Genomic DNA, 13,172 nt, shown 5'->3' on the forward strand with positions numbered 1-13,172 from the left:
CAAGGTCCCACAGCCTGGAACAGGATCCAAATCTAATAACATGCAGTCTTTCCACTGTGCCACCCCACCTCCTAGAGAAATGACTTGTTTTTGAAGGTGTTGGGCAGAGAAAGAAAAGAAATAACCACCTTCACCCAGTTGAGCTTTTCCGCAGAGCTCCCATTAATTAGCATGCTGAGTAAGTGCTATACAGAGGTGATAGCTTTCCTCCTTTTTCCTCCAGGCCACAGAAATCTTAATTTGGCATTTGCAGTTTAGTAGTACCCTGAGACTCTCGTGTCTCTTATTCATTCTTTGACTTGGGCAGGAATGGGTTTTTTTTGTTTGTTTTTTAATGTGAAAGCGCCTTGGTGATGGCACAACCAGCCATAGGAATCCCAAATGAAATATTTGTCCAGAGTGCAGCCAAGCCCTCCCCTTCTAACCCGCAATAGCCTCAGCTGGGGCTCTGGAAGAGCAGCCTGCAATTCAGTCAAAGCTTTGTTGGTGGTTTTCTAGGGGGCTTCTGCCTAGTTTGAAAAGATAATCTTTTAAAAGGGCAAGGAAATGCTGAAAGGAAAGTCAAACAAATCAGGAGAAAGTGCTGAAAGAATAAGGTCAGCACAGCACATCTGTCAGTGCAGCCAGCCTCCTGGAGCTAGTGTCAGGTGATGATGTGGGAGGGGGTGTTTAGAGGAAGTCTTGGCATCAGGGGTGGCCTGGGAACCGCACCACCCACTACACTGTCAAGCATCTCATGGCTTGGTTCAACTGAAGATTAATCCCAGCACCAAAGGGTTAATACCTTCCTCCTCAGCTACTGGAATGGAATGAACAAAAGAGCAAATTATTATTCCTGTGGCAGAAATTGCCTGGAGCCAGTTTCTCTTGGTTTTTAAATATAAGTTCATCTCTAGATAAAACAACTTAGCATAATGTGAACACTCAGTCTCCTCTTCCTTGTCAGTTGGGAAGGGGTTAAAGGGTTGTCCCAAAGTGGACTTCTTGCAGTTCAGATATTGTTGCACACTTGTGGTTTCAGGGTCCCAGAAGTGAGGAGCAGCAGGTTGGGCAGGGTCAGGGGAATGAGAGCCTTTTTCTTCAGGTGAACATTGTGTAAAGTGTGGGCTGCTTGAGGAGATGGCACTGGGACAGGATGAGCCCTCCCTGTGGAGGAGAGTGAAGGGGCAATTATAGGGCTGTCTGGAAAGAGAACAATAAAGGACGTCAGAAGCCATGGCAAATGTTTTTATACTTTTAAAGTGACAGTGTGTACAAAATGTGTTCGGAGATTCATTAAGCTGAACTGTAGCACATCTTTATGTCCTTCCACTGCTGTCTGCTCTCTCAGCCCTGCAGTGGTAGATGCCAAGGGAATGCGCCGAATCACAGCAGAATCCTTACAGCTGGAGTTTAAGAGCTTTTCACAAGCTCCTCATATCTCTGTCTTGTATCACATTGCCTCTTCGACTACCATTTATCTCATCTAACTGGCGTTTTAATTGATTTGGAAAAAAGCAACTGATTGCTTCTGTTTTAGAATCAACTCAGTGTGATTTAGTGGTTTTATTAAAAAGTTGGATTGTATAATAGCTTTTTCTAAAATGCAAATTGTCCTTCCTGCTGGGGTGGGGGCTGGGGGTTTACCATCACTTGATTCTCAGTAAGCCGTCTCAAGCCACAGGAAAACCTCTGGTAGAATTTTTTCTTATCAGCTAGTTATCTGCTCCCACCCCAGTAGGGTACATGTCAAATAGTACAAGAAGCCAGGAACCCAGGCCAGTTCTTGGAGTGTAATGACTTTCTCTCTGTATCATGCAAAGCCAAGGATGGAGGCGAATGTAAAATAGACATGCTTTATTCCCGGAGCACCTGCAGCTGCTTTGCCTGTACCATAGGCCTGATGAAATAAAACACATTAAGATCCTTTAATACATTTCTGTGCTACAAATTGTGCCTTGAGCATTGGGTCAGCGGCTACAGTGTAATCCAGGGATTGCTGCTGTTGGGTATATAAATGGCTCATGCTTTCCAACAAGCTTTCTGTGACCACCCGCTGTTCCCCACATGTACTTACAAATGAGCTATGAGGTCAGTTAGCTGTCCTGAGCCATAAGGAACCTTTATCTTGCAGTAGAGATGTGATTCTTTTTTGAAATGAGCTTATCAGGTCATTCAGACATGTTGGGCTAGATTTTCACATTTGTAGGTTGCACTGTGGTTTGGCTTTTGGGGTTTTAAAAAATTTTTTTTTTTAAACAAGTATTCGATGCTGGGTGAACCTTAATGAGCCAAGACTGACAATGGTTGATATGAATTTCCTTAGATACAAATTGCTTTCCCTTGTGTAGAGACCTTCCACTAGTAAGCAAGGACAGGATGCTTCTAGGTCAGAGTACCTGGTCCTGTTAGCCCCATTCCTTTTTACTTGGCATATAGTCTCAGACCCCAGTGAGTGGACAGAGGTAGGCAGTCATATATCTGCCTAAGTACAGGCATACTCCTACCTCCTACCCTGAAGCAACCTGTCTTTTTTTGCTAACCTCTGTTCCCAAAGCATGAGGAAAAGGATAAAGCATTTCTTTCAAATGAGGTGAATCAAGTGAATACCAGAGCATCAGGAACTGAATCTTACCCTGGAACAAAGATCTATAGTTTTATTAAAAGGACCACTTTTGAGAAGCCTCCAAATACAGTGTCTGCAAAGAAACAAGTATGTTATTAATTTAAGTCCAAAAATGACAGGAGCTATGAAGTTCTGGCAGCACCAAGCAGTGCCTTCTTACTCAGAAATAAAGCTGCAAACAGAATTTCTGCAAAGCTGAAATTGAATAGAAAAATGTTAAGAGCTCAGGGTTATTTTGGCATTACTTCCATTTACTCTTCCCAAGGGATTTCAAGGGACTTCTGACTCCTAAATCTAGTATCAGCTGACAAAGTTTGGAGAGGGAGGGTCAGTACGCATTTTATGTTGAATTGCTGGTCTTCAAGAGAACCCTGTCTGAACTGACTGGAGGGTCACAATCCTGTGGCACAGGGCATCTCCCCAGCCAGGGCATCAGCATCTCCAACAGAGACATCAGGGCACTCAGACACAGCTATAGAATCATCCAATATAAACTGTCAGAGCTAGAAGAGACTTGCGAGAATTATCTGGACAAGACCTTCATTATAGAGGGAGAAACTGAGACCAGGATAAAGGAAGCAACTTTCTTAAACCTCGTATTAGAGCTGGGACTTTAGCCTGTGTCTTTCAACTCCAACTCTAGGGCATTTTCTAATCACTCTGTGGTTGAAGAGGGTGGCATTAGAACTGTTCGAGGCAGCTCTAATGCCAGCACCCTCTCAGCTTGAATTTGATGCTAGCACTTAATGAGGCCCTTAAAAGCTACCGAACAGTTAACAAAAAGAAGTTTTCTTTGCCCTAATACAGCAAGGCTAGGCAACAAGGATAGAGTGATACTTAATTTGTCTGGATAAACCCTTACCTCCGTCTCCCGGTGCAGAACCCATCTGGTCTTCAGGACCACATGTGGAAGGACGGGGGGGACTCGTATGGTCTTCAGAAGTCTGTCAGCTCGGAGCAGCCTTAACTGCACATGGAGGGGGGCTTTTTATACCCTTGGGTGACTAGGAAAGTTTGTCAGGGAAACAGGCCATTCCATTCCTGGAATCGGTTTGTCTCCTTTTAGGGAATAATTATTCCTTGTTCCAGAAAGAAAGGAAGAAAGGGTGGACAATAACCCATGTTATGGGGAAGCCCTTGTTATGGGGATGCCCATGTTATGGGGATATTAGTTCTTTCACAGTGGATATGTCTGGAGTAGGGATGGTGAGGTGTGGGGAAAGAGAATTATCTTCTGTGTCTTTGGGAAAAATCTAGACCCATCCTCACAGAGCTCTAACTCCAGTGACTTTCTCCTGAAGATCTAAGGGGCTCCTATTCCCCAAAGCAGCTTTGTTCCTTCTCATTCCTTTTTTTCTCTCTTCTTCTACTCTTAATTCTTACTAGCCAACTAAAATTAGTCTTTGATAGAAGATGGGGGGAGGACAGGACACAAGAGGGTATAACCTTTTTATACCCCTTCTAAGGCTTTTCCTGCCTCCATGACGTGGTTCACAGACCATACCAAGTGGAGCAGACTCCTTTTCACACTCTTTTTGTATGCACTGGATCAAAATCAGAATATTACAGGTTTTTTCAGACCAGTGAAGTGAGAAATATAGTTACAGTTTTTATAGCACTTACAGCGAGGCGCTGGGTGTTGTGTCATCTTCTGCTAATGGTGGCATTTGGGAGAATTGCTTCCAAGAGTGTGCCAGCATAGAAGGGAGCTTTCTTCAGTACTCATGCCCTTATGTGAGGGAAAGGGAGATTTTGCTGTGGAAAGGGCTGTCTTAATTTTAAGCATTTCAAATATTTACCTTAAAAACTGTGAGTCATGTTAGATGTTGTGTTCATACCAAATTACTATTTTTAGAATTGCTTTGAGTCAAGCAGTTATTAGTCTTAGAAGAATGAGCTACAATGTAATTCTTCTACACTCACTTAATTTTAGAGCAGCGTAGAGTGTTATTCCCAGTTACTGGTTTAATGCTTCTCCAGAGTCTGCTGGATCCAAGGAAAGACTGGGGTTCATTTAGGATAACGAGTCACAGTCAGGGTTGATTCTACCATGTGTGAGAAGATTTTCGCTCTTCATATCCATATGCCTTTTTTCTTCCCTCCTTCTGAAGCATCTGCCCTTGAACATGGATTCCAGTTCAGGAATTCCTATCCTCCCCTTCTATAGGAGTATAGTAGTTTGAACAAACCATTAGTTCTCATTTTCTCCACTAATATAGGATTCTTTTTATATTTCCTTAAATCCGTTTGAACAGTCTCTTGAATCTAAGATGCTGAACCTTATGTGATGGACACAAGCCCTGTCTGAGCCCAGCTAGGTTGTAGCTTTACTAGGTGGAGCATACACATTCTTTCCTTTTGCAAGTCAACTTCCTGAACTGCCCAGTCCTTGGAAGGGTAACAGAGGAAGAGTTTTGAGATGCCTAGTCTTTGTGGCAACACCTCTACAACTGCTTTGTTGGCCTGTTTGTTCCCTGCTCAACTTCATTTGGTATGTCCTGCCTTTGATCTGAAGGGCTTTTTAATATTGGTCCCTAAAATGGTCCTTTCGGTAAATATATGCATAAGGTGTGCCTTGGGCCCTCAAATACCATCCTTTAGCTACATTTGAGCATTTTGCTTTTAAGCCAAAAACTCAAAATCACTCTTAAAGTAGCAACAAACAGACTCTCCAGATAAATTCTTAAGTTTCGTATCGTTCTGATCAAGATTTCATTACAGACTTTTTGTCTAGAAAAATGTTCTTGAGTATGTTGGGCTGGCTGCTGCAGGTGGTGGCCAGGGAGCGGAAATGTGTGAAGTTGACCTCACTCGTATAGAAACCATGGGTTTTCTGATTCTGCATTTTCAAAGTTTTTTATGTCCTGGGCATTCTTCCTTTGCCATTTTAGCATAATATTGTTGATTCCTAACCTTTCTGGGGACTGGGACATGCTGTCATTGTCATAGCATTTCCCCCCAAAAAAAGTGTTGTAAAGCCGTTGTGGTAAAGCAGAAAATGCACTAGACTTTCCTTTCTTTGGGTTTTAGAATAGATTTTATCCCACCAACTCGAACTCACCTTTCTTTTCATTGTCATCTTTTATAAGTCAGTTGGTGTTGTAGGAGAAAGAGCGCTAGATTGGGATCTAGGAAACTTAAATTCTAGTTTGTTTTGAGAAAGTTTTTTGTGCTCTTGAACATTATTCCTCCCTTCCCCAAAGAAAAACCAACAATAACACCCCACCGTAAATCTAGAAATATTTCATTAGATGAACCAAGTGTAGTTTGTCTTGGAATTTTCTCCCTTCAGGTGCCTTCATTTGTCTGTCTGTGAGAACCAGGATCTGCCCAGACTCCTTTCAGTAATTGGTGGCATTGGAGGGAGCATGTAAGCTGCCTAGCAAGAGATCAAGGCAGCAGAAAATATTCCCCCACTTTGGATTTTTAGAATTCTTTTTATTATTTAAGGTAATGACATGCTGCCCTCCCACTAGCTTGAACTTATCTTTCTTTTCGTTATCATCTTGGCCTTCCAGAGTCCGAATTTCTATAGTTTTGGAATCAAATCTTTAGGCCACCAGAAAGAATACTAAGGCTTAGAACCCCCTAATCATCCTCATTGCCACCCCTGTCTCCTCCCACCTTCCTCCTGCCCACCCTACCTCCCACCCCCAAAGAGTGTGTGGTTTTGGACAGGCCCTGTTGTAGCCATCTAATGTGGAAATGTATTTTAGCTGCTGGCTGTCTCCAGCTTATAATACACACTCAGCCTTTGGGACAGGTTCCAGGATATAACTTTCTTTTAGTGAATGATCTTGACAGAGGAGGGAATTGAGCTTAATTTATGTCATCTGATAACCTCAGTGCAGTGACTTGGGAAGCTAACCTCCTAAAACTTCTCTGGACTTTTCTCTAGTGAGTGGCAATGCCATTTATTTTGTCACCAATTCAGCTCCCATAACTTAACTTGTTTTTGCTACTTTTATAATTCAGAGTTTTGGAGAAGCTATGATTTAGGCATGGTCCTTGAACGCAGAACATCCTGGACACATCCCAGTCGAGGGGCTACCGTCACCAGAGTTTATATTTATAGCAGGAGTAAGAAAGGGAGGGGCACACGGTGGCTTTGGTGTTCTGGTCATTGCTTTTGTAGAGGAGTGGGAGTTCCTTGTTAAGATAACCAACCTTACTCCCTCCTGGCCTTGACATCTACCCTTCCAGTGTGGGAAGCCAGCAGCCAGCTTTGAGATTAGTGATAGGAAAGGTGAGTGAGCTTGGGGCTGAAAAGAGAGTGAGAACTTTGGCGAGGGAGGACAAGACTTTGCACCTTTTCTCTCCCTCAACCCATCATTGACTAATGAGGTATTAAACTCAGCCAAGAGCCAGGCTTAATTCCCATTGTAATCTATTTTCTGCTGTTCTTATTAACCTACCACAATTCATCAAAGGAGGAGAGGGACTCTGGGACCTTTTTTCCCCAATTCTCTTGCTACCTTAAGGAAGGGAGGGAAAAGGGAAAGGGGACAGGCACTCTTTTTCCCAGTCTGTCAGGTCCTTGAAGCACTAGCTAGTGACAGAAATAGTAACCAACACCCCCTCCCCTCCCCTGACCATCCGTCCACTGAAGCCCTGGGCAGGCTGTCAGAGATGTGCAGCCAGACGTGCTTTTGCTTGTTAGATGGAGTATGCACATCGAGGCTGTCGTGCTTCCATTGTGGAATCCTTTAGGACAAAGACAACTGGTATCCAATATCTTCAAGTAATGAACTAATCAGTAAATATACCACATAAACTCATTAATCTTCACTTTGCTTTGAGACCACGTGGGAGCTCCTGTTTCTTGAGACAAAAATTTCATCTTTCCTTTCGCTAACACCAGTCCCTGTTTAGAGTCCTCTCCTAGATATTTCACCGTCCTCTCCTAGAACACCAAGTCATTGATGTTTTGTGACAAAGCTCATGCCCAGGTGTGGCACTGGTCACTTGTTTCTGTTCCCCCAAAACACAGTCCAGGTTTGAGAAACTGCAACAGGCGGCTCAGGCCAGACAGACAGACAGATATTAGGCCCAGATTTTTTTTGGATAGTCCCTGTGCCATTTAACACTTTATTCCCCAGCACACATAGAACCATTATATAGATGAAGTTTTTATGAGATGTTAACATTTTAATTTAATTAGTTTAATTAAAAACATTTAATTTGACAACAATCTGTGTCCCCACAAAACTTATATTTAATGAAGATGAACAGATACACTTGGATCATGACAATGCTGATACCTGTTAGAATGTCGTAAATGCACAGGAACAAGAAAAAAAGCTCATTGGAGGGGAAAGTTGTGGGAAAGCTTACAGAAGGAGGAGCATGGACTCTGTTAGGAGTGATGTGAGCAGAGACGGGCACTGTGCTTGGCGGGGCGGGAGTCAGGGAGGCGTTAGCACCAGAGGAAACACAATTTTTCAGAGTCTCAAAGACATGAGCTAGAAGAAATAGAGAAGGCTGTTGGAGTAAGGTGGGGCACTGTAAATGCCAGACTGAGCAGTATCTGGATGGTGGGACAGTGTCTCTGAAAGACGTTGGGAAGGGGAGTGATGTGAGCAGAACGCTGGGGTGACAGCCGCTGGGCCTCGTCCTGTTGCTGGTCTCTCCTTGTTCTGGCGCCCTGATGTTATGGAATCGTACGTACAGTCCTCTAGTTCAACCTGTAACTGAGAAAATTCCCTCCCCCCTCTGCTTGGCTGCCTGTGGTGTACACACCATTTTACTTTTGCTCGGCTCTGATTGTTGGGAAAGTTTGGTTTGTTTTTTGTTTGGTTTTTAGACATTATACTTAATCTACTATTTGTCCAGCCTTATTCCCTCCTCTCCTTGACCCAAATACACACTTGAAATCTGTCATCAAGAAAAGTGTCTTTTGAATAAATTGTAAAGCATTTATTAAGCTCTTACTATATGCCAGGTACTTTGCAGAGTGCTAGAGATACAAAGTCAAGCAAGCAAGACAACAGTTGACCCTAAAGAGCTTACATGGTGATGGGAATACACATTACACAAAAGGAAGCTGTGAGGGGAGAGGGGACAGATTCTGGGAGGGCATGGTTTGGAGATGCCCGGGAAGGGGGCAGTAAGAGGGAGGTCCAAGGTGGTTTTAGAGGCAGTTTTTGAGAGGGATGGCTGAAGTGGGGCAAAACATGGGGTAGATTTTTTTTTTATATTTCCTTATGCTCCCAAAGACAACCCCTTACATGGAAATACTGCCAGTTTGTTTGGGGTGGGAGGCAGGAAAGGAATGTAGGTGAAAACAAACTAGTTTTCCAGAAACTTTCCCCCAGTGAATGCTTCCTGCCCAAGGAGGAAGAATCTAGACTGGAAAGTCTCTGTTTCTGCCCAAAGAACAAGGAATAACCAAGGACTGCAGTCCTGGAGAGCGAATCTTTTCTTTTCTTTGGTCTTCTGACTGTCTTCAGTATGGATTGATTCCTTAATGTGGAAGGCACTCCCCCTTCTCTGGAAAAAGTCTTATCTGTTACAATCTTCTTCCATTGGCTCCCCTTTCAGAGTCCCAGAACCCCTCCCTTTCTGTTGCACTGGACCAGCTGACCCTCACCTGCCCTCCCTTCTTTCACATACAAGTATTTTGTAGGACCACTTTCCCCAGCGTCTGCTTTGGAAGCATGCCCACTTTCTCTTGTGAGGTGGCATTTGAGGGCTATGTGCTCCTTTAGACAGATGATTAAAGCTTGCTTGGGCCCTTGGGGATGTTTCTCCCCTCTGTATTTATTTGTAATACCTTTTCTAGCACTTCAAAATAATCTCTTTTCTTGTGAGCCCTCTTAATCAGTTGTAGTTTTAGCAATCCCATCATCCCTTAAGCCCTTGCTATGTGGGAAGCAAAATACAATTTGAGTAATTATATAGATCCATATTTTATTCCCCCCTTTCTCCTGCTTCCTAGAGATGGCATGTCCTATGGTAGATAGTATTCCCGTGTCAGAGAGAGTGCTACCGAGGTCCACACCTTATGCATTTCCCATCTTACTTCAGTGGCTCCTGGGGCCCCACCTGTACTTTCACCCCATTGGACATGGGCACCCATATAAAGGAAGGAGGAGGGCACTGTGAAATGATAATTTCAGAAAGTCGATCTGTGACACACGGGCCTCTTGGGACCAGAGCTGGGTTTCTGGGTTGAAGGAATCATTAATGGCATATCTCCATCTCTTCCCCTCTGCAGGTTATGTGTTTTGTATGTTACACCGCCTCCCTGAGCAGCATGACTGTACGTTTGACCACATGGGCCGCGGTCGCGAGGAAGCCATCCTGAAAATGGTGAAACTGGACCGGAAAGTGGGCAGATCCTGCCAGCGCATTGGGGAGGGCTGCTCCTGAGTGCGGAGCTCGGCGGCCAAACCCTGTTCTTAGTTCACTAATGTTAGCCTTATTTAGGACAGAGTCAGCCAGACACCTTGTACTGGGCACGTTTCAGACTACAGCCAATCCGTTTCCTTTCTTTAGCCAGCCGTCCTGGTACTGTAGTTTAGGGGTTGATGGTGGTTGAAATTGATTTCTGGCTGTTTACGAAGGTGCCTGCTAGCCACTGTATAAAATTAAAACATGAAGAATATTTTTTTTTTGAGCATGGCTAGTGGATTTAAAACAAAACAAGCAGATGTCATTGCTGGAGTCAAAACTTATAAAAAGCCTTAAGCTGAAAATGGTCCAGACGGAGACTTTAAGTAAATAGAGGAGTAGAAGCTGGTGTTTAAAACAGTTCCTGAGACGCACATGGCCTTGCCAGAAACTCTGTGTTTAATGTACAGCCTTTTCACCTCTCACTTATCCTTAATCCTGGCCCCAGAAGTCAGAGCTGCCCATCAGCCCCTCTTGCCCAGGCTGCTTGTGGCTGCCAAAGTGGCCCATAGGGGAACTCCTAGGAGGCTGGAAAGGCAGGGGCAAAGGGAGGAAGGCGAAAACTTTTATACCAGACTTAACGTGGAAAATCTGTCTTATCACTTGGAGAAGAAAAAAAGAGAGAGCCTTTCCTTGAACATTAGCTCCCCCCAGACTAGTCTACAAAATACATTTTTCTACCTAGGATCTATAGACTCTGTATTGGTCTCATTCAGCCTGATTGAATCAGTACTGACTAGGGAAACTGAAACCTGACTGACTCTTATTTACCATTTGCTGGGTGCAGGGATCTGATAATTGATTCAGTAAGGCTAAATCACAGCACGGCGGCCATGGGGATGGCTGGGTTCTACAGACAGTTCTCTGTAGCTGGACTTCACTGTTGGTGGTGGTGGTAAGGAACGGGGGAGGCGGGGGGTACATTTCATAACAAACAGAAGTCAGTAACAGTGTTGGGGAACAACCAAGGAGCAGCAGCTGCCTTCAGAGTGTTACCAAGATAGTCACATGGGCTCATCACCTGTTACTGTGCAGCCTCATAATATAAGGAAAAAGCTGTCACATGCAGTAGGAGAATATGACATGTGTTACTAGAATCAGGAAGATCTGGACCTCCTGAGAATAGCTGCTGTGGGTCAGGGACATCAGAGCACACTTGCAAAGGGTCCCAGCATCTCCTCACGTGGACACGGGGGAGTTCTATTGCTGGTGGCCAGGCCTGGGTGGGAGTGGACTGGATAAGCAGGAAGGAAAGGAGATCAGAGGGAATCGACTTGTTTCCCCTGAGTTGCAAGAGAATTATCAACCAGGTACTGTAGAAAATTGTGGGAGGGGATGGGGATGAGGATGAGGATGAAGACTGGGAATGAATGGATGGAGGGAGACATTAGAATCACCTGGAACTTGAAATATTGGGCAAAGTCAAGATGGTACAACTTTAAAACTGCTTCAGTCATGTGGACAATAAGAGGGTCCCTTAAGAGACCACTTGGGTCTCCCTACACGTAGGCTGCTACAGTAGTTTACCCCAGCAACTTAAGTTTAAAAAAAAGACCAATGCTATGTTTGCAAATCACCTACAGTGAAAGATGTGTTACTTAATCTAAAATGTTTGGGGAAATAGGAAATAATGCTTTTTTCCCCTCTTCCTTTGCCTCTCCTCTAAAGAAAATCCTTTTAAAAATCTTCAGCCTTAATATTTTTCATAGTAATGGTCTTAGCTCCTCAGTGGAGGAAGGGGAGACCTAGTTGATTTGGTCCCCACACTTGCCACTGTTCTAAAAGCCTCAGCACACACTGTCCACTAAGTTATCCACAGCGGCATCCTGTGTGTCTCACTCTGGGGATACTGGACCCAAGCTCTCCGTTGCCTCCCAGGATCCTCCATCTACCTTCCTGTGCCTGCTTGGCCATTCTTAGGCACTGCTGGCTTAGAGGTAGCCCAAGGGAGAAGGTGCCTTGGCAAGCAGGTCCTAGTGCATTATGGATAGTGTTAACGCTATTGACAGTCATGTTGTTGCTGGGGGAGGAGGTAGGGCTTGTTCTTCCAAAGTATCTGTTCTGTGAGGTTTGTTAAATGTAAGGAAAGCTTAAATTCTTGTAACTTTAAAAGGAAACAAAATCTTATTTAACCCTTTTGTGTTCTAGATTTACTTACACACGTAGCCTAGAACTCCATTTTATTTTAACATTGTGAAAATATTAAAAGAATCTTGTAACTTTATTCCTTTTTTTTCCTCCTGCTGAAAAAAAAAACCCATTAAACCAATCAGATTAAAGTTTGAATTCCTCTGTATTTCACCAGTTCTCTGGACAAGTCCCAGGCCTGCTAGGAGCCATCTGGGGAACTGCAAAGCACAGAACCCAGACCAAGGTTGAAGGTTTTTTGTTCTGACAAGAGCTTCTTATTCCCAGATCACCAGTTAGAAAATCTCCCTTGTAGGTGTGTCTGGTCCTAAATTTTCTGTAGGGTGATCTGGTCCTGGTAAACTGAGTCTTAGTGGTGACTTAACACAATTGAAGATCTGCCCCTGCCACCGGAAAAGCCCATTCATTGCTCAGAGTGGCCCAGATTCACAGCAGCCAGATGTGCAACAGCACAGGATTGAGGCAGGAGTGGGGATGGGTGGGTACAGCCAGGTGCCTGTCTCCACCCACGTTGTGTAACCCACAGAGAGCCCATCTTCTCTACACTTAGCTGGCATTGGAATTAAACCTGGAAATTTGAGAACATGGAGACTTGTTGGAATTGTTTTCACTTGTGGTGATGAGATAGACCTCATTTCCCACCAGATCTAAGCTAGGAAGCAGGTTCTTCACAGAAGCATTTGCTTGGCTATCCCAGCTGCATGGGGTCTGGGCCAGAAGACAAGGCACTAAATACTCAATAAGTTTTCTTAAAACAGTCCTTAAAGCTCTTTGAACTGTGAAGGCTCCCTGCTGGACTCAGGGGAGATCCCTGTTATCTTCTTGGCAGACAGGAAGGCATAAGAATAGTCCCAGAATGCAAGCCTGCCCTGGTGGTGGGAGGGTCTGGGGGACTGGTCTCTGGATGCCTGTTGCTCTAGCACTGCCCTGGATTCAGATCCAGGCAAGTGTCCTCCACCATCCGAGTCTTGCACTAAAGCCCCCACATCTGTGTCTTGCAGCATAGATTGGCAGGATCCTCCCATAG

At 44.3% G+C, this 13,172-nt stretch overlaps 1 protein-coding gene across 4 annotated transcripts in view; it reads left to right on the forward strand.

Moving 5' to 3' along the window:
• ZFAND3 (zinc finger AN1-type containing 3) overlaps positions 1 to 12,283 on the forward strand; it is a 382,986-nt gene extending 370,703 nt beyond the window's left edge. For all 4 annotated transcript variants that reach the window (XM_072641978.1, XM_072641981.1, XM_072641979.1 and 1 more), the window contains one exon: positions 9,822 to 12,283. In XM_072641978.1, the coding sequence (XP_072498079.1) occupies positions 9,822 to 9,976 (155 nt within the window). In that variant the 3' untranslated portion in view covers positions 9,977 to 12,283. The remainder of the gene's footprint in view (positions 1 to 9,821) is intronic.
• Positions 12,284 to 13,172: the final 889 nt, after the last annotated feature.

Source organism: Notamacropus eugenii, chromosome 2 (genome assembly GCF_028372415.1).
Source record: "Notamacropus eugenii isolate mMacEug1 chromosome 2, mMacEug1.pri_v2, whole genome shotgun sequence".
Taxonomy (NCBI): domain Eukaryota; kingdom Metazoa; phylum Chordata; class Mammalia; order Diprotodontia; family Macropodidae; genus Notamacropus; species Notamacropus eugenii.